This window comes from Argiope bruennichi, chromosome 2 (assembly GCF_947563725.1).
Source record: "Argiope bruennichi chromosome 2, qqArgBrue1.1, whole genome shotgun sequence".
NCBI lineage: Eukaryota > Metazoa > Arthropoda > Arachnida > Araneae > Araneidae > Argiope > Argiope bruennichi.
Window position 1 is genome coordinate 51,682,527 of NC_079152.1, and position 22,152 is coordinate 51,704,678.

A 22,152-nucleotide genomic window follows, 5' to 3' on the forward strand; every position below is an offset into this window, starting at 1 on the left:
GGAGAGCGCAACATCTAAATCGGTACCATACACCATATAAGCTCTTATTCCATTCTATCCGCTTTTGACGACCAGCCGGTCCGAGAATCTTAATGCTCGTTAAAATTTTAATAATTAAAAATTTTATGTAACTCCTATTTTAATAGCTTCTTCATCAAAATATTTTAAAGCTTCAAATTTTGATAGTCATATAGTTCATTCATAATATTATAAAGACCTTCACCCATAACGTAATATGCATCTCTCTAGTTTTCTGTTAGCTCCCGTGGAATTTATGCTTTAAATTAAAATGGAAATAATTAAACTGCAATTAATATATTTTTTACTGAAACAAAGCATTTTTTAAAAATATGAGTACTGAATACAGAGTCTCTGAGCATTTAAACCTTATGGGCACTAAAGAATGCCTCAAGAATTTTTCAACAAAATTTTCTCAGATTCCTCATGAACAGATCGATTAATTAACAATGTTTGTTTTTAAATGAATTAAATACAAAGAAAATAAACAGAATCGAGTGAAATAATCGGCCGAAAACATGTTAAACCTAACCTCGTTAGCTTGGGGAAAAAACTACTTAAAAAACGATGTACTTAAAACTATAAGCATATACAAAAAATATATAACTAACATAAATACTGTTTAATTACAAAAGCACACAAGTAACCTAAAAACAATTTATTTACAGCGTGTACTTGAAATAAAACAAAGCAACAAGCCAATTGATCAAAATAAAGTTCGTATCCGTTGAAAATACAGTTTTCATCAATCAGAACACACTGCGCATGCGTGAATTTTCAACGTCAGTTATGGTAACGTATTCTGTTTTATTTTAATTCAATAGTACTTCAGAATGAATCCGAAAGATCGATGAATTAACAATGTTTAATTTTAAATGCATCAAACATTAAGAAGATAAACAAAATCATTTGAAATAATCGGTCGAAAACATGCTAAGTCTAATCTCGTTATCGTAGGACAAAAAAAAAAAAAAAAAAAAAAAAAAACTGAAGCCTTACTTATTTGGCGGTGAGGAAATGAAAAGATTTTTTGGTGGGAAAGTTAGTTTTTAATTAAAAAAATTAACCACTCAATTAACCGGGATAAATAGTAGCCTGTGTCCTATTCCAGGCTATAATCTATCTCTGTTGCAAATTTCATCCAATTCTGTTCAGCCGTTCTGGTGTGATTGAGTAACAAACATCCATCCATCCAAACTTTCACATTTATAATAATAGCATAGATTTTTAAAAATTCTTTAAAAAAAGAAATTGAATTAGTTGGTTAAAACTTAAATATCATTGAAAAGATTATTTTTTTGATCTTCAACATGATGTAAAAATCCATTTTGTGCTGTAATAGTTTCGGAAGTTATAGCGGTAAAACGCCAAAATTTTGCTTAATTTTTAATTGAAATTCTAATTAAAAAGTTTAAAAAATCACTCCGAGGGGCACATTTCCGACCTCCAAGGTATACATGTATCAAATTTGGTAGTTGTAGGTCAAACGGTCTGGCCTGTAGAGTTCCAACACACACATGCAGATCTTTATTATACTTATAATAAATAAGTTATATTAAAATAAATAAGTTATAAGTTAAGATTATAAGTTTAAATGATGACCATATGCATCAAGGGTAATTGATAGAATCGGATCAAAAACCTGCCCACCAAGCCATAAAGGCGACCCTTTCATTTTTAAAAGTACTCTCTATTATTACAAAGCAATGTATACTTTATTGTAATTCTGAAACATGAACAGCACTTTTAAGTAAAAACTATGGAGCTAAAATATTATTTCGAGAGTGAAAATGCGAAAGGAAAATATCGAACATTTTAAGGAAGAAATTCAATCCAAAATCATTTTTCTCTGCTAACTGTGAGAGAATCTAATCTGGCTACTGAAGAATCGAATAGTTGTTGATAGTTAAGAACTTTTCAAGATACAGTCCATTTTACAGGTAACGTAAATATATGTTAACAATGTTTTCCTTTATATTTTTTAGATATATATACAAATATTCTAGGTCTAAAGTTATAATTGGAAAAAATATTAAATGCCGAGTTTTCTGCCGTATATGTGAAATCTGACATTCAGTCATTTTAAAATAATTCATTCTGTAAATGATTTTGTTACTTACAGCTCCAACATGGATACTTGTACAGCGGACTCTTGCGATAGTTTTGCTTGGCAAGCAACGTGTCCAACTTTTGTGAAATACATGAGAAGTAGGAACTTTCCCTTATTTTCATTCACATTTAAAAAAAAATTAATGAATATATGATAGATAATGCGCTTACAGTAAATTAAAACATTTGCTTGTCAACCTGACCATTAAATTTTATTTTGCTACCAATCAGGATCTTGATGTAGAAATGATGCATGAGCCCCTGGCACTGAAATGATATGCATACCGAATTTCATGATTTTTAATAAATTAATTTAAAAGACAAAAATCGCTTGCGCATTCTTAAATATTTCAAATATGCTTTTCATACTTATATGAATAGAAATAACAATAAAAATTCAAAATAAATTGCATAATCTAATTAGGAATTTAAACAAATTTCAAGTTATATTATACATTGCAGTTCAAGGGGCTAGCTTTAGACGGAATAATTTGATTTTGTGAACGTTTTACATTTAGAGTAAAAGAGTATTCTAAAGATATTCTGGTTATAGGTTCAGGCTATTATTTACGATAAAAAGAAGCAACAATTTCTTTAAAAAATCTGAAGAACGATAGAAATTCGAATTTAGAAAATTCATCCTGAGTTATGCTTGACCATCTAATAAATAAAGAGTGTACTTAGCTTGTAGCCATCTAATTTGATGTGATTTTCTGAACTTTTGGTCTGAAGATTAGGAGACAAATTTTTTTAAAAAAATGCCTATTTTAATCAAATAGTAAAAAATAATTTTGGAATACAGAGAGAATATAATTTTTATAAGTTTTCTAATATAAATGAATGATTGTAGCAGTGTTTGCTTACACTTGTGGTATAAAGAAGGAATTGGATTAAAAGAAAAGGCGTCATTTGTAAGTTTTGAGCTTTAGTCTCAAAAATCGCGATTATCGCTTCTATATTTTAAATCCAAGAAAATATATCGTGCTCCTAGATGAAAATTTTCTCATTCCAAAGTACATTTTGAGTTAAATTCATGGAAAGTAAGTCTAAAGCAATAGAAATCGCAAAAAGAACCTCGACAAATTGTGGTGCGAGTAACATCGAAAATAAATGTAATGTTTTTTTTAAAATTCAAATATCACTTCAGGGTTAGTCACTATTGATTTAAAAACGCATTCTTTTGTCATTTATGAGTGTTTATTTATTACATTTTGAGTTTCGTTGTTAGTATACATCTTTATTCCATAATTATAACAAATATTTTCATTTTTACATTCTTCTACCGGAAGCAATATATTTTTCTACGATTATCTGTTGTGTTTCACTACAATTTTATAAACAAGGTGCACTTGTGAGCGAAAATTCATGAGAATCTAGATATTATAATCAAGATCTCGTGTGCAAAATGTCGATTTTAACCCAAAATTATAGTCAATACTTGACTTCGTGTGAAAGTAAAAATAGTTTGCATGGAGGAATTAGTGGCGTGGTGGCAGTTTCAGCTATCAAATCGGAGAATTACGAAATCTGAAGATATTTCCATTAAAGATATGCCATTCACACATGTTTGATCCATTGTGAATTCATGGGATCGCCCTTTCAATGGTCTGAAATGTAGAAGGTATTAGAAAAATCCAAGTATCGTTTTGTCATTGTTCATGCTTCAAAACTACGGAGTCTCTTCACTAAAATGCAGCGCAGGCTTCATAATTTAATAAAATCATTAATATCGTCAATCTAATCAAATAGTTAAAGATCGGAGAAGCAAGTGACAAGGTAAATCAGATCAATAATAAACCGTAAATTTACATAATATATTGTCGCTTTAATGTTTTAAGTATTTTTATATAAATAACGAAAATTCATTCTGTAGCCTTCCCAATATCTATAACATTACTTAGTTGTATATAATTTCTATAACTGAGGACAGATCATAGTATCTTGAGATCGAGATTGAGAAATCCCAATTTAAAATTTGACTCAATCAAAAATCTCTAATATTTGTGGTTTCACTCACCTTTAGATGATAGAGATGGTTCCTAAAGTTGATGGTTTCATTCACCTTTAGAACTAAGTGTTCAAATTAATGCGATCTCTAATAGAATACAAATACTGTGCAATATTCTATGACATTGTTCAATATTCGCAATATTGTATAATATTATTATCATATAATAGGACACAATATTGTATAATATTGTTATTAATATCATATAATAGGGCACAATATTGTATAATATTGTTATTAATATCATATAATAGGGCACAATATTGTATAATATTGTTATTAATATCATATAATAGGGCACAATATTGTATAATATTGTTATTAATATCATATAATAGGGCACAATATTATATAATATTGTGAAACAGACTGTGCTACCAGGCATATGGAAATTTAATATCTGAAATGTCGGCTCGTTTATTTTTCTTGTCACCCGAGAACGATAGAAAATTACGAAGCTCATCCTAAAATAGCCGCAGTATAGCTTCGAAATGGAATGAGTGAAACAATTAACAAAGGTGAGAGACATTCAAGATCTTGGCAACTTGTCATTAATCTTTTCATTGCATCTCTAATTAATCAAAAGTTCCCAATGAGCATCGATCTATTCCTTCACTCACTTCTGTTTAAAATGTGCATTAAATGGTTCTTTTATTGTCTAATTATCCGTTTCGATTTTAGGTCAATTACTTTTCATTTCCAATAACACATCTGTTGTGAAAGAACCAGCTCCAAAGAATTTAACAGTAGAAGCTCTTTATATGATGTAAATATGACATTTATTATATTTGTTGTATTTTGAATTAGTCATTTTGAAGAACGCCAAGAATCATTCCTCATTTTGTTTATTAATATTTCTTCCAGTTAATAGAAATATAATCTAATATAATATTACAGTTCAGACGAAATATAGGATAAGTCAGACGAAAAGTTATTATATAACAATTTGAAAATGAAAGTCGCTATATACAATTTTCCCGTCATTTAAAAAAATATGAGAATTTATTCAAATAAACCTCATATTTACAAGAAATGTTTTCAAGATCTCGCAACTTAGGATCATGATGATTCATGTTCCAAAAAAAGACTCGCACCACCTTAGTTTTATCATTTATTAACTATCCGTTAGTTATGAGAGGAAGTGTTGAGATTTGCTGGTTTTGCAGATTTAATTTACATTTCAATTTTCTTGATTTTTCCCTGTTTTAATAAAGTGTAAATGCAATGTAACCATGCAGCATTCTGGATTAGCACGAATTGGTCCACTTATCTTTTTACTTTGTGCGAAGTTTTTTTCTGCTTTCCCTTCATTAATTTATTTGCATAGTTTTATATCTATGTCAAGCATCCTATCCATTTTTAATTACCGCGAAGTTCTTATTAAAAGAAAGTGTCCCTTTCACTCATTTGCTTTCTTGATAATTATATAAATTTATTATGAGATGTGGTGTCAAAAAGTTGTTTTAGAATCAGTGTTACTCCAATAACTCAATTCAATTGCCTTAAAACAAAATTCGTAGAAATAGTGACTTTACTTTTTTGTTTTAAAGAATGTAGGTTAGGACCCATTTGAATAACATAGATTCCATTGAATAGATTTCAACTTCGGTTTAAGTGATCAAAGATTAATGTCATTAGAAATTATGTTGGAGCAAGTAATTTCATCGTTTGTTACGAGGCTAGTTTTAATTCAGTCTTGCAAGTTAAGTTTTCATTTTCGGCAGCTAGAATGATTTTAATTTTAAAAAAAATATTTTTACTCATCTTCTGTAATTTAGATGCATAATTAATGAAATTTGTTGTTTAGAATAAATTATTCTTTGTTCGAAGAAATTATATCTATATGGAAAACTTGTGAAACTGAATACTCAACCGTTTGTGAAACTCATTTTACAAAAATTTAAAGTATATAATGTAGTAATTAGAATGTAGCAATGAGTGAAGATTATTTTAAACAACCTTTCAAAATAATCATTAATACATAAGAACATTTCAGAATATTACAAAAGAACAAAAGAAACTGACGTGATAGTATTTATTTTTAGCATATTCTTTGCTTTAAACTGTATTAATTTTTAGATCGTTTTAATATTTTAAAGAAATATCAGAAGGAAATCTTGACTGTTTTCTGAAGCAAATTTGTAAAGCATTAATTGTTTTCCGAAAGAATGACAATTTCTTTCGTTTCAGATGTGTAATCCTATGTTTTGTTGCACTTTCTGCAATGGGTAGTTCACTCACAGCTCTGGAATATGCTACTGCAAATGCAAAGAAAGATACATATTTGAAGTACTTTTTGAGCTGTAAGGAAATAACAAAATTTTTGGATAGCTTTAATAACAAAGGTAAGCTGGCCTGCAATTTAGGTAATAGTTCATTTCCAAATAGCTGAAAGCACTGAATTGCAAGAATAACATAACTCCGGACATGGTATTTTTAACACAATAATGTCAACATGCTGAATACTATTTGTAAATCGTGTGATGCAACATGCATTACAAAAGTCAGATAATTGAATCTAGTTATTTCTTGGGAAGTAGGAATCCACTAAGAAAGAATACGTGAAAGTTTAAGATTTTGATTAAAATCCGACAATTAGCTTTTTATTGATAAAGATTTTATTTTCGTTCTTTTGTACCTAATTTTTATGTGGAAAATGCCAAATTTTAATAAATATTTTAAAGAATTTTTAAATACATCTTATTATAATATAATCCAATGATTTTTTAATGTGCGGCAATATTAAATTTTTTGTGCGCATGTTATGTTGCTGTATTTAAGAGTGCATTTTCAAGAATAATGTAAAGACAGACGAATCACGCCTAAAGTATTATCATGCTACAATTTTCAGACTAGAGGTTTGAAACTTTAATTTTTTTTTGTTTCTGTTTTCGATTACAATTGATTTCCAAAAGCATTAGAGGACTGGTGGTAAGTTCTCAGCTTCGGAACCGGAGGGTTTCAGGTTCGTGACCTGATTCCACCGAAGAATAGTCGTGTAAGGGGGTCTGTTGCACGTTAAATCCGTCATAACCAAACGTCCTCCCGCTGGCGTGGTGTGGTATGGAGAGGGGGGTGCCAGTTCAGGTGCCGTCCTCGTCATCTGACCGAGGTTCAAAATTACGAGGTCCGTCTCAAAGTAGCCCTATTGTTGCTTTAAATGGGACGTTAAACTAAACCAAAAGCATTAAATATATCCATATATTGTCGTAGTTGTTTTTCACTCAATCGTTGATACCATTTTGCTGATCCGTCGCTATTCCATAGAACTGTAAATCACTGATGGTTCAATTTCTGTTAAAAGCATCAGCAACTGTATATTTGATTAACGTCTAACTTCATTTAAATTATTGTCTCGCTGGTACTGCCAAAATATTTCTCAAAATTGAAACCATTTCTAGAAATTGTATCGCAGTCTCAAAAAAGGACAAGAATAGATAGAAAAAAGGACAAAAAAAAAAATGGGACATAAGGAGAATTAGTTAAACATAATTTGGCTTTTAAGATGACCACAGCTCCGATTAACTGAAGTATTTTCAATTCTAAAAATATCGTAATCTTGCCCATATTTCGTATAAAATATCCCAGTTACACAAAAAAGTATACAAATTTTTACTTGAGTAAAAAATTACAGTAAAAATCTGTAAAAAAAAGTTATTTGAGGATTTTTTTATTTTTACTAACTATAGAATATGGACACCCTATTTTAAAGAATACTAGTTACTCAATGTCGTATAGTAAGGTAGGAAAATTGAGGGCCGATTTCACAGCTTCACAACATAATTCTGAGTTTAAATATTTATACAAACTATAATTTTTCTATTATACTCTATTGTAATAAACCAAAATATGCAACAAAGGTCCCTTTAATTGACATATGGAGTTTCTTGAAAGCAATATGTTGTCTAAATAAAAATTGATTTATTAGTTGTGTGTACCCCAATATGCATTTTAAATACTTAAAATACCGTGATTAGGTAACCTGTAACAGTGTGAGCCTCAATTTGTCAGTCCTGCCATCCTATAACTAAACCATTTCCGTTGATGTTAATGGTTTAACTGTTTCAATGGATGTTTGAAGATTGAGGAATGCAAAATATGTTAACCCTTTAAAGGGCCATTTTTTTCTAGTCATATTATGTTAAAATATTTTTAGTCTTGAAATTAGAATAAGAAAAGGGATTCATTTAGCTTATTAGATAAATTTAATTTGATTCATTAATTAATTTGGTTAATTTATAATTAAGTAACAAATCAAGACGCATCATTTTGATTGAGATAAAGAACTGAAGCATCTAAATTTCTGTCTTTCTATAAAAGTTTGTCAGAACTTATGCCAACCTACAAAATTTCATACAAAAATTGATAAATTTGGTGGGAAGCATACTTCCCACGGCCCTAGAAAGGGTTAAATGAGAAATTCAAGGATAATTGAGTACTCCTGTAACCAATTCTTTAAATCCTAGTACCCAGTAATCCAAATCAGTTTTGGAAACTGGACAACTTCAGTTTTTCAGACTAAATAAAAAATAGGTATCAATCGGAAATTAAAATTATGTAGTATAATATAAAAAGTTATTTATAAATTTACAATTACTTAAAGTATTGGAATATCTTACATGTTCACAGGATTTTGTCATAATATGTAACTTACAATACAACAATGAAATAAATTAAAAATGGAGTATATCACATTTTTATAAACGCAAATCATTGCAATTCAAACAAAATTCAAATATTAATGAAATTAAGATTACAAAGAAATCGTCAGAAAATCTGCTAAAATGTATTGGGGTACTGTTCAATGAATTAATATATATATTTGATAATTAATGTCTTATTAGTCCAATCTTGCATTTCATGATGTCTCGCATGCAATTTGGCATAGATGTGATCATTTTGCTCAAAATGATCCGTTGATTTTGGCGCACTCTTCGATCAGATATTTTCTTAGTCCCTACTTGGTAGAAATATTGTGCTCATTGATTTTTTTTTTTTGCTGCAAACATACCCACAATTAAGCGATCAATAGAATTAAGATCCGGATTCTGGGAAGGGATCTTAATTACACCAGTATAAGGGTAGAGAACCCGTAACTTGCACATATCAACAGTATGTTTTGGGACGTTATTCTGTCACATTTTAAAATGTCTTGAGATTTCCAAGTTCCTCATATTTTGGTTTAAATTTTGCTTGAGAATACTAAGGTAGACATTTATTCACTTTAATGTCTATAACGTATGTTCCCCACCCAAGAGTTTGCCATGACACCCATACTAATTGGTTGTCATCTCCATATTTTGCAATAGGCCGTAAAATTTTGATGTGCAGTGTAGTATGTGGTATGAGCCAAACCATTTGTTTACCATCTTATCCAAAAATGTAGTTGGTTCCATCCACAAAAATAGCGTTTCTTAAAATTCTATTGGCTGTTTTATGCCCATTTCAGCAAATACTGTTTAACATTTCAATTTTCTTTGCTGAGATAAGACTTTCTCAGAGGTACTCTGCCATCATATTTATAATTTCTTAACACATTTCTTAACGCTTTCAGGAGTTATAGCTTTCTGGAGCCTTCTGTTGATTTTCAGAGTCAATTTTACTTCGAATTGGAAGATTAAAAGATCTGTTACATTTTTCTGATCTTCATAGTAGTGTTTATAATATTGACGAGCTTGGTGTCGGAGATGTAGACACGGATTTTGAGTGTATTATCTGTCTGGAATTAGCGTTCGTAAAATCTGCTACCAGTCGAATTTCCTAACGTTAATATTTTACAAAAAAAAAAAAAAAAAAGGGTGGGTGGGTTAGTCGTTGTTTTGATATGACTTTTCGAAAGTGAAATGGACCACGTGCTGATTCACCGCAAGCTTCGAATCCAACAAGCTGTTTCAAATCTATAATTGATTATTGAATGCATAATTGAAAAGCAATCAAATTTCAGGCTACTTCTTTGATTCTATCGTAAACACATTTAACATTAAAAGTAAACCTAATTTACAAATATGAAAAGTGGCTCATTCACGACGTTCAGAAAAGGTTACTTAGAACTACCACAAAATATTTATGCCTAAAAAGAACCTTTTGGAAGTGAAACATAACTCATTATTTAGAAATTAAGAAAATCTGCTGTAAAAACAATTTTTTCTCCACAGGAGTTTTACGGGAATGGAGAGATTATATAAAATGCTTTTGTCTGGTGACGAACGGAAGACTGTTGCTGAAGAACGCTCCTGCCAAGAATCATCTCGAATGCATCGACGGAATTCGATTCTTCAGTTTCTGCTGGACGGTGGTCGCTCACTGTTTCGCCCTCTACTTTCCATCCACTAGTAAGCTAACACCTATTAATTCTTCGTCATACTCTTGACAAGTATATCATCAGCTTAAAGCCGAAAACTCCTAACACATTTCCTAACAGGAGTCTTGTTTGTGGATGCCTGATGAATCTAATAATATCTTACTCAACAAACGATGATCGGATATCTATAAAGATTCAGATAAATGTCAAATTTCTTTTCTGTCTTCGTGCCTTGAGAAGATACTAAAAAATACCATAGATCCAGTTTCGTTTAAATTATTATTTTATGTTACAGTAATATTAACTAAATACGGTTTCATGTAGAGAGCGCCATCTAGTGGATAATTAGAGTAATGTTAATTTTCGAATTCCATAATTTTTACTTTGAGTGCTTCTATAAGAGGTTCACGCTCGGGAAATCTTTTTCTTTCATTTTTATTACACTGATAAAAACTTTAAAAATGTTAAATCTGTTGTTTACCTTAATATTTGAACGAATTTTTTTTAAATCATCCATAAATGTACATATTCTCCTTATTCGAAAGAACAAGAGTTAAATGCAAAATATTTTTAGTATTTTCGTATGGCAGGAATTTCGTGAGGTATGAATTTCGGAGGAAAGGTTAGAATTAATGAATTTATTTACGCTAGTTATTTAAGAAGAAAATTCTAGTATTAAAGTAGCAATCTGGAATTCGTAAAGCATTCTTTCATGTAATAATATTTCAAGCAAACTATTTCTTTTCCAGAAAATCTAGAAGAAATGGCACCTTATCTGCAATATAAGATAGCTCAAATTCTTGTGAAAGGGGATTTTATAATCGACATTTTTTTGGTAATAAGGTAAATACGTCATTAATTCACAAATTTTTCCAATTTTATTAAAACATTGAATATTTTGTGAACAAATCAGATCAGTCAATTAAGAAAATGATTTAAAATATGGTATTTAGATGATTAGATCATTTTGTAAGCAACAAATTTGGCTATTAAAAACTGTTAATTTGATAAATTCTAAAATGTTTGAAATTGGCAATTAGTCATTAGAAATTTTCAATCAGTTTAAAAAGGTTTCATACACGTTTATTTTAAAAATTAAAATACGCTTTCATAAATGTAAATTAAAATGACATATCAGTATCCGCGAGTTTGTAAATAAAACTATTTTAAAGGAAGCATAAAGTTTTTTTCAGGAAAATCATCGAAATTGTTTTTTTTTTTGTTTTAAATTTTGTATTGGCATGTACTTGTAATCTTAAAAGTGTTCATAAGATTAACTGCTTATTATTGTCATTAAATATGTATAAGGAATAATAGGGCAATATGGTATTAATTATCAATTTTATTAATATTATAATTCTCACACGGATAAAGAAACAAATTGCAATTCATTGATCGGAATATTTTTGCGAAATTTTATGTAACTAAGAAGTGTACTGAACAATACACTATTAAGTAACTTCATCATTTTATCCTCCCAAAAAATTTTACAAGAGGAATCGGTCCACTTGTAAAATATTTTGTTAACTGCACATATTCCATAATCATTATTATCAAAAAATTAAGAATTCTCAACATTTTCCACTTTTAAACACCTATAAGCTACACACAATTTTGTACATCTATTTAAAAATATTATCTGTACATGTACCAGGTTTCAGTTTTGTCTAATATAATGTCTTACTGGTCTTTAATACTCTTTTCTGTATATTTTAGTGGATTATTAAATGGATATGGTTTCGTACAAAGTTATGAGAAAAACAAGGGAAATATATCTTGGTTTCATTTCTATGTCAAGAGGATCATAAGGTATGTAAAGTTAATATCTTTCAATTTAGCCTATTTCGCCTCTTCAGCTCTTTATAAAAACAATGGCAAAGTTACAGAAATTTGATTAAAAATGTTTCTACGTACCCTGACTTTACTTCATTTTAAAGCTCGAACATCTATTGAAATACGAGTGAAAAACGATTTCGAAATCCTTTCCATTAACCCCTTAACTATTTTATTTTCTTTACTATCTAATAAGATGATACTTTCTATTTTGGGAATATTTTCTTATTTTGATTCAAATGGAAATCCATTGAATACTTATATATGTATTCGAAGTAATTTTAATATTAAATTATAATCGTTATGAATGCTTTATTTTTTGCTCACATCTATCAAAATTCGATAAATCTATGCATGTATGGCACTCTGGCAAAACAGTTAAGCGGTTAATACCTTTCATGGAAATTTTAATGATTAACTAAATTAAGAATCGGCACATTCATAGCATTTTAATAGAAATTCATTAAAACTATGATGTTTTAAATCATACTCAAATAAGTTATGTTAGCATTATAAAGTTTGATGTTTCAACTGTAAGACTAATATATATTTATATAATTGACAAGATTTGATAAAATAAAACTTAACTATCAATAAAAAAAATTGGTAGGACGAACTTTAGAGGGAAAGTAAATAAATACAATCCTTCATTTTACTATAAGGAAAATAGACAACGAAGTGTGTAGATCAAATTTAACTAAACGATCGACCGAATATTTTTCTCGTATGATTAAGTTCATATGAGAGATGTCCTAACTTTTGAATTGAATGGGTTGAACCTGTAAGATGGCATCATTAAATTATGCATCTTGTTAGATATTTAAATTTTGAATAAGTAAATTATAAAAAATAGTCTGCGATGCAAAAGTGACCTCCGGCACTTAAGACACCTAATTATAAATGTAATTGTGACAATAACTTCACATATGATTAGTAGGAAAGCAGTGACTGAACTTTTTAACGAACAGTGCTATACATAGAAATGAATACGTGTAAATTTATAAATTTTCCATTAAGAGTCTTGTGTACCGCTTTGTTTTCTATGGTATCGTTTTGCAATCATATCCTTTACTGGTAACTATGGAATTTAGAGATTTAAAAAACATAATTGTTACATTGAAAACTTTCCATCGTAGAAGCGGTACAGAAGTTGTCGTTCCTACTAGGATTGACTTGGAAAATAAATGTAGTCAGTTCTGTTAATTGATGACAACGCTGAAGGAAACATGAATAACATATATTTAAAACAAAATAGCACAGCACAGCACAGCACACACTTTAAACGATTTTCTCTTTCGCTATATTTTCAAAATCTCTTACTTCTGTTGTCACTCCCGAACAGAGAAACTTCTGTCTCACGGGGTTTGATCGTCACGCAATAGAAGCTATACCAGCAGAGTTTTGCATATAGATTGGTGTAACTAGTCTATTAAAGACCTATAAATTCGCATGCATATCTCCAATCACTTTATAGGCAGTTTCGTGTTTTATTATTTAATCATAATATCTATATTGATTTCCAAAGAAGAAATATTAGAATAGGTTGCAGTTCTGCAGTGATGGATCGGAATATAGATCTCGCATTGCAAAATCTGTAAAAGAATTTTTTTCCTGTCAAAATTTTGGTTATGAAGATATTGAGATTTCGAATTCTCTTCATATAAAAGTTACATTATTCAAACCAACATTTTCTTTCTTTGTCTTTTAATGAAAAAAGTATTTCGCAATGATCATTCTTTTACATCTAACATTCTTGAAATATGAGACAAAAGGTTACATAAAATTTAAAGATGTATTTAAGTTGCTAAAGAATTTGATGTGTTAATAGTGTTTCTTTTTCCAGGATTACACCTGCTTATGTTATTGTTCTGGGATTTTACATTACTTTGTTCTCTTACATGGGTTCAGGACCTTTGTGGCCAGTTTATACGACGAATCCAGTATGTAAAGATAACTGGTGGTGGAACTTGCTTTTCATCAATAACTTTCTTTCACCTTCAAATCAGGTAAAAATATTTGTTATGAATTAGGATACGGTTGAATTTCGTGACTTATTTAAAAGCTTAAAACATTCGACAGATTCCAACTCTTATTAATGGCTAATTTACACATATCGTTCAGAGAAAAACACTTCTAATTTTATTAACATTCAAATTAATATCTTCTCCTTTTTTATGAAATCAACTTATATTACAGTATCATATTCAAGATGTTACTTAAAATTTGTTCCAAATTTCCATATACTTTTTAAAATGTATAATGACGGACAGTGAGAAGATACCAATTACCTTTAATTAAGAAATTACATGTTTGGAAAATTTAAGATTTAAACGGATATTATAGATCAGCATGTGTTTTTTTTATATTAACTTTTGATTTCCCTCTCTTCTTGCTAAAGAATTTTAATGCAAACTTTTCTTGCTTGATTTTACTTAACGCGTGATTGTTTCGTTCTCGTATTACTTTAGAATAGAATTTGTGAAAAACAGATATTCTTAGTAGATGTGTTAGAAATTTTGTCAGTATTAACTTTTTAGATTTTTTTTCATCTTTTAATGTTACCCTTCATAAATATTTTGCCAGAGTCGAAAAATATTTAACAACAATTTCAAAAGATAACGTTTCTTGCTTTTATTTTTAAAAAGTAGATAAGATTTTCAAAGAAAGGCGGAGGTAAAAATAATTCTAAAATCTTATTTGACATTGGAAGAAAAATATTTGCAAATATAGGTCTTAAGAAAGCTGTTTCAACCTTTTAGTATGCATTTTTAAATGAAAAAATATTTATACTATATTTCATTGATATCTGAAGATTTGTATCAAGTGGTGTTAGGATGTTTGTATATTAATTTTATTAATTCTAGTGCATGTTTTGGACTTGGTATTTAGCTGCTGATTTTCAGTTCTACGTTTTGAGCCCTTTATTCTTGATTTCTATTATCAAGTAAGTAGCACTTCTTGCCTTGCTTAAGATTTAAAGCAATACGTAATTTTTTCCATTAATAACTATTTTTTTTAAACAGTTATGCGAATTATGAGATGAAGTATTCTAAATTCTCAAAGAATAAAGATCGCATTTTCATTAAGAATAGACTTCTTAAGTTCTTTAAATTTCAGAGCTCATCTTTCTGGAAAAAAACTGTAAAGACTCGGTTTGTATTCAAGATAATTTTTCAATTCCTAATATAGATCACTAACGAATACAAAATGAAATTAAGTATTAGAAAATAAGTAAAACAAATTCCATGGTTATTATATGCAAACATCAACTTCATTGTTATTCAACTTGGATATAATATTAATTACTAAGTTAAGTATATCTATCGAGATAGTTTTAAAACTTTATCTCTTAGTGTATATCTCCATCTGTGATGAGTAATTATAAAATTAATATTCATTTATGCAAGTAATCTATTAACCAATTAATAGATAAGTTTCATACAAGTTGGCCATGAAGTAACTTTCCTGGAACTAAAAGCAATTCACGGAATACAACCAAATTTCATATACTGATCGTGAAAGGAATGGAGTAATGAATGTCTGAATAACAACAGCAAAGACAAAAAAAACAAACAAAAATGGGCTAAAAATTATAGATGTAGTATCTTGCTTATAGGGAAACTCAACGCACTGTATGTATAGCAAATGAACCAAGATACACTAATGCTCATTCATGAAAGAATATTTCTCGTGAATTTTATGCTGTAAGCCATTTATCTGTGCACGCGTATTTTTTCATTTAAACAATGAAATTTTGCATATTCCGTTTCTCTTTCGTCCGTTGTTGTTGACTCCGATTTTGAGAGCCATAATATCTCATATCGGTGACTTTTTACTTTCTCGTATTCAAATGTTATACAAAGGGGAAAGTATTTTAATTGTAAAATAATTCGAACTCCAGATTTTGATGAATCTCCATTATTATCTCTTTTATTAAAATTATGTTTCAGATGGCCAAGATTGGGATACATCTTGATAGGCGTTAGCATCGGTGTATCAAGCTTGATAACTTTTATTATATCGAAACAATTTGATTTAATTAGTTGTTTATCAAGAGTAGGCTTCCATCTCTCCGAACCAGCCTTTGCGCTATATACCATAAGGTGAGTAATATATCTTCAAAAACAATAAAAATTGTTTTATTTTTTTGCAATTTGACTATTTTACTATTGAAAGGAGTGGAGGAAATGCTCAGAATCACAATATTATGCAATATTGTGCAATATTATATCATTTAATGCTTCAGAATATTATACAATATTGCGAATATTTTTTCACAATATTATGCAATATTGTGCAATATTATATCATTTAATGCTTCAGAATATTATACAATATTGCGAATATTTTTTCACAATATTATGCAATATTGTGCAATATTATATCATTTAATACTTCAGAATATTATACAATATTGCGAATATTGTTTCACAATATTGTGCAATATTATATCATTTAATACTTAAGAATATTATACAATATTGCGAATATTGTTTAATATCATATAATATTGTACAATATATATGTGCTACTAGGGATGAGCATTCTCTCTATTCATTTTGGAAAAAAATAGCAACATTTAAAGAAATAAGTGTTCACACAAAATTCTGTTCATGATCATCCAATAACAGTTTAAAGCTATGATGTCCGTTCTTAAATGACCATTGTCTCTCCAGAATGTAGCACTAGCCTATTTTGGGTCATGTTTGTCAACTATGAGACTATTTAATCTCTCAGGATAATCTTTATGTTCTTATTTATGATTGCCTTTTAAACGTCTTTAAATAACAGGCAATTAAATGACTAAAGAAATACGACATGCATTTAAATGATGGCTCAAAATATAACATTTCTACTAGACTAGCTTTAGTTGCACAATTCATTGACACAATGTATCAAAGACAATTTAATATGTCTAGAGAAATATAATTTATATTTTCGTAAATTTTCTTCCGTTGCAGAATACATAGCCGGTCAAAATCTAAAAAGTGTCGTAAGTTTTAATCCACATATTCCAAAAGAATTTCTAATATTGGAGTAAATTCTGGTGCGCAATTTATATAAATGTTACCGTTAAAACTCGAAAGTTGCTAATGTGATTACCTAACTAACATGCAGATTAACTGATTTGCTCCGTTAAAGTTCGGAATCGAGTTTTCCTTATTTTAACAAGGTAATGTGCACATTAGTGGTTTCCGTATCGTTAAAGTTAAAAAGTTTGATTCGCTCTTTTTGTATGCGATCTCTGAATTGTATGCGATTGAATTTGTTGTATGCGAGATCTGAATGCAGTGTTTGTAAAGAGATTTTTAAAGAAAAATGTCCCTTCTGTAGTACGTCAAACAACAATAAAGCAATCCCTTGATTCCGTGTAGGGTTTCAAAAAATGTGGATGCTATCTAAATGTACCACGAATAGGTATGCATGATGCAAAAACCAACTGTTATGCAATTCAATGTCTCATTAACCTTTAGAGTGCACTTATATATAAGCATAATTTCTCAAATTCATTTCCTTAATTGTAATAATATGTTAAACTGCTGTTTGTTTCATTGTATTAATTTGATTCTTTAGATATCAAAAAATAAACAGACAACAGTTAATTTAACCGCATAGAAACATTGCGTGTTTTCGGCAAGGATCATATTTTCACTTTAACGAATACCTAGTAGGTAATATGCAGATTATCTGGGTAATTTGCAGATTACCAAGATAATTTGAGAAATGAAATTCTTCGCACTTTAACGAATCACCTTGGTTAATGTACAGATTATCTGACTAATCTGCAGATTAATTGATTTCTGCACTTTAGCAGTAACATCAATAAGCTAACGTTCATGGCACAGAACGCATCACTCTTATTATTGTAAAATGTAAAAAAAACCATCGTACGAACGTTTTCCGTTTTACAGTTGCACTTAATTCAACGTTTCACTTAACTAATTGACTTCCAAAATATTGTAAGAAAATGGTCGGTAAAAGCTCGCCAAAGACTCCATTAAATCAAAAGAAAGAAAATGTAAAAGAAATCAAGATTATAGAAAATGGTGTCTATCAAAAGTTTTTATTGAATAATCGAAAATCGGCTTCACATGTTGAGTAAGTGGCTTCGCATGTGGTTCTCACTCTCTATCTAATTAGTTGACCAATTTCTCAATTTTTAGTTAAGATAGCAAAGGGGAATCTCATTATATTATCCGAATATCAGTTGCCAATCGTGCCAATGAACGTGTTTACCTTTGTTAGGTAAGTAATCACTTTGACTTGTCGAGGGAAGTTGACGCTTCATATATTCCAAAACTATCTCACAAAAATGATTTTTGCATTACCTTAAAACTAAAGATTGCATTTCCATTCATAGTAGTTTCATTTCTGTGCAATTTCTTTTTTGATGCGTGAAAAATAGCTCTCAAAAATGGACACATCAGTTTTTTTAAAGATGCATTTTCCAAACTTTTAGAAAACAAAGTTAATTGCTGAGATTGGCTGTTTATTTTCTCACGCACATTAGATTGGGCCAATCTAATGAGTCATACATCAGGTTCACTAGAATAGTTGAATCCAACGGGAGATATAATTCAAAAAGCGTTATTCAGAAACATTTTTTTGAAACTACTTTTGAATGTATGATGCTAAGGTTATTTCATTTCTTAGAATGTGGGAGTTCTTCGATAAAGTATATCAGAAACCTTATACAAGGATAAGTGCTTATTTGATCGGACTCCTGCTGGGCCACGAATTGTGCAAGAGAAGAGATAAATCTAACAAGGTAATAGATTCTTATTCTAATAAATTGTGAATTATTGAGATGTACTTATAAGCAAAATGTTTCCTTTAAACCTCTTCTTAATTTACTAACCTAACGTTCATGCTTTTTGAGAACTATTTTATACATTAAACCAAAATAAAACACAAGTGAAAAAATGCATTTCTGAAATGTAAATGGAAATTGCAATTTTATAATGTTTTAGCTGTGAATTAATGCGTATTGATTTGCTTTTGTATGTATTCCCTTTAACTTTCTATTGTGCTTGAAGGAACAACCGATGAATCACGTTGCTTAAACTGCAATTTTTCTTATATATTTTTATCTGTTATATTTGTTTCATTTTAGATAAAGATGAAGGGAAAAGTAAGTTGAGTCGTTTCTCATTCACTTGATATGCATCAAATACGTATTTGGAATTATTTTGGAACTCAAAAAAATGTGGTGTCCGAACAAAACTTTAAGTATAGTTTAAGATAATATGTGCATTTACTTTTATTATAATAATATGTAAAAAGTTTGACCTGTCATAACTTATAGAATTTAAATCGATCATACATCAAATATCAACAATTAAGAATATTTTAAAAAGCTTTTAAATTAAGGTTTCTTAATGAAGTTCAATACCCTTAAGAAATAATGACACATTTTTGCTAATTCTACTAAATCTACAAGAATCAATCGATTTTTGCTTTAAAAATGTATTTAAACATCCTTCAGCTAACAACCAACTAAGATGAAATACTAAGATGCTTGAGTAGATACAATTCTTGCAATATTTTTAAATTAATAATAGTGCCATAAAGATGTGCTCTAATATATATATATATATATATATATATATATATATATATATATATATATATTATATATATATATATATATATATATATATATATATATATATATATATATATATTAGTTACAAAATTATTTTTCTACTACAAATACCGTCAATTAATCGTAATAGCGCAGCGCATTTAATCTCTAATAGTTCATTAGTTCAGCAGCTTTCTTGCTGTCTAATCCTCCAAGACCTCTACGTGTCGGCGATTCCGACTCTCTCACACACAACTTCCGCCGATACACACACTTCTCCTGATGATATACACGACACGACTTCTTCGTAGCTTGATGGTTGGGTTGACGGGGCGCCTAGCCCCGGCAGGGGCTTATCCCCGGTAAGGAGAGACTTCACAGTGCTTTGCTGTCTATACTTTGCCGTGGCCTTCTTCGACGAAATTTGGAGATGACGAGTGTCAGGACTCATTGTGATTGTCTGATATTAGGGTGAGGGTGGGGGGGGGGTACGCTGCCGTTGGGCTTAGTAAGTTTTTACTGCTTGTGAGCTAGAATTGGCTATTGAGATACAGTATAATTTGAGTTTGAAAAAATAAAAGTTAGGAAGAAAAACTAAGGGGCTGAGATAAATTAAAGTAGTATATTACGGGGTCTTCTAGAGTTTGTAGATGGTTTATATTTAGGAATTTTAGCTATTGCTTCATTTTCATTCTTATCCATGTTTTTAAAGAAGTTAGTGGCTAGATTTTTAATGAATTTTTTAAGAGGGGGATAGTCTAGGCATAAGTACATATTTGTATTGGGCATGTAGTATTTCATATTGCAGAAATTTCTAATTAAGTTATTTTGCTGGCGTTCAATAAGTCTAAGATTAGTCTTGGCAGCATATCCCCACACAGGGCAGGCATAAGTTAATACTGGACGCAAGTAGGCAGAGTAAATAAGCATTTTATTTTGTCTACTCATTTTGGAGTTTCGAGAAATTAAGGGATAAAATTTACGAGTTAGGTCTCGAAACTTTTTAGCTGTGTAAATAAAGTGGGGTTTCCAAGTTAATTTACTATCTAGAATAACACCTAAATATTTGCATTCCTTAGACCACGGGACAGTTTGATTTTTAATTTTAACTGGGGAGAAATTCTTTTTACAGTTATTTTTATTAAAAACTATAGCTTCAGTTTTACTAGCATTTATTTCAATTTTCCATTCGACGAACCAGTCCTCAAGAGATTTAATATGTCGGTTTAAAGCTATGGTAATGAAATTTTGATTTTTGTTTCTAGCTAGTATTGCAGTGTCATCAGCGTACATGCACAACATAGTGTTAAATTGCTTGGGGATATCATTAATAAACAAGGAAAATAAAATTGGCCCTAGTTTAGATCCTTGAGGTACACCTGCAAGAATAGGTTTTACTTCCGAAAATTCATTGTTTATCTTGATTTTAAAGGATCTGTAACTGAGGTAAGAAATTATAATTTTGATAAGGTGTGGGGGTATCTTGTAATTAATTAGCTTGTATATAAGACCATCTTGCCAAACTCTGTCAAAAGCTTTCTGAATATCAAGGAAAACCGCTGCAGTTTTTTGTTTATTTTCAAAACCTTCCTCAATGAATTCTACTGCTCTAATTAATTGGTGGGTTGTAGATAGGTTACGGCGAAATCCAAATTGTTCAGGTGTTAGTATATTATGTTCTTCTAGGTAATTATTTAATCTATTGAGAATTATCTGTTCAGCAATTTTGCTGACAGAAGAGAGTAGGGATATGGGCCTATAACTGCAGGGATCAGTTGGGTCTTTTCCTGGTTTTAATATGGGGATAACTGCAGCTGTTTTCCATGACATGGGAAAATATCCTAATTTGAGAATGCTATGAATTATATTAATTAAAAATTTTAGGTAATTGTCCGGAAGTGTTTTTAACATTTTGTTGTTAATACTGTCAAGGCCAGGGGCTTTTTTGATATTAAGTTTTTTAATATGATCCTTTAATTCATCAGTTGAGGGAGGGGGAATATCAATAAACTTTTGTGGCAATGAGTCGAGAAAGCCTTTGACTGTATTATTTACATTATGTTCTGTGGTGAAATTGCTCAATTCATTAAGTTGAAATTGTTTCTCAAGGCTAGCCGCCAGGCAGTTTGCTTTTTCTTTATCAGTTATTGCAATACTAGCAGGGCCTTTAAGGGCCGGAATTTTTTGTTTTTTACTTTTAAAAGTTTTGACAAGTTTCCAGATTGATCCGTCTTCTGTGTTAACACTAATTAATTTGTGTATAAATTCATTGCTTTGGATTTTATTGTTAAGTTTTTC

General features: G+C 29.8%; 1 protein-coding gene across 1 annotated transcript in view; it reads left to right on the forward strand.

Annotated features, from left to right (window-relative positions):
- Positions 1-1,844: 1,844 nt before the first annotated feature.
- Positions 1,845-22,152, forward strand: part of LOC129961063 (nose resistant to fluoxetine protein 6-like) — a 30,900-nt gene continuing 10,592 nt past the window's right edge. Inside the window, exons 1-11 of the mRNA XM_056074875.1 lie at positions 1,845-1,958; positions 2,141-2,226; positions 4,817-4,901; positions 6,326-6,480; positions 10,291-10,467; positions 11,186-11,279; positions 12,153-12,245; positions 14,113-14,275; positions 15,134-15,213; positions 16,220-16,372; positions 18,924-19,038. Of these exons, the coding sequence (XP_055930850.1) occupies positions 2,148-2,226; positions 4,817-4,901; positions 6,326-6,480; positions 10,291-10,467; positions 11,186-11,279; positions 12,153-12,245; positions 14,113-14,275; positions 15,134-15,213; positions 16,220-16,372; positions 18,924-19,038 (1,194 nt within the window). The 5' untranslated portion in view covers positions 1,845-1,958; positions 2,141-2,147. The remainder of the gene's footprint in view (positions 1,959-2,140; positions 2,227-4,816; positions 4,902-6,325; positions 6,481-10,290; positions 10,468-11,185; positions 11,280-12,152; positions 12,246-14,112; positions 14,276-15,133; positions 15,214-16,219; positions 16,373-18,923; positions 19,039-22,152) is intronic.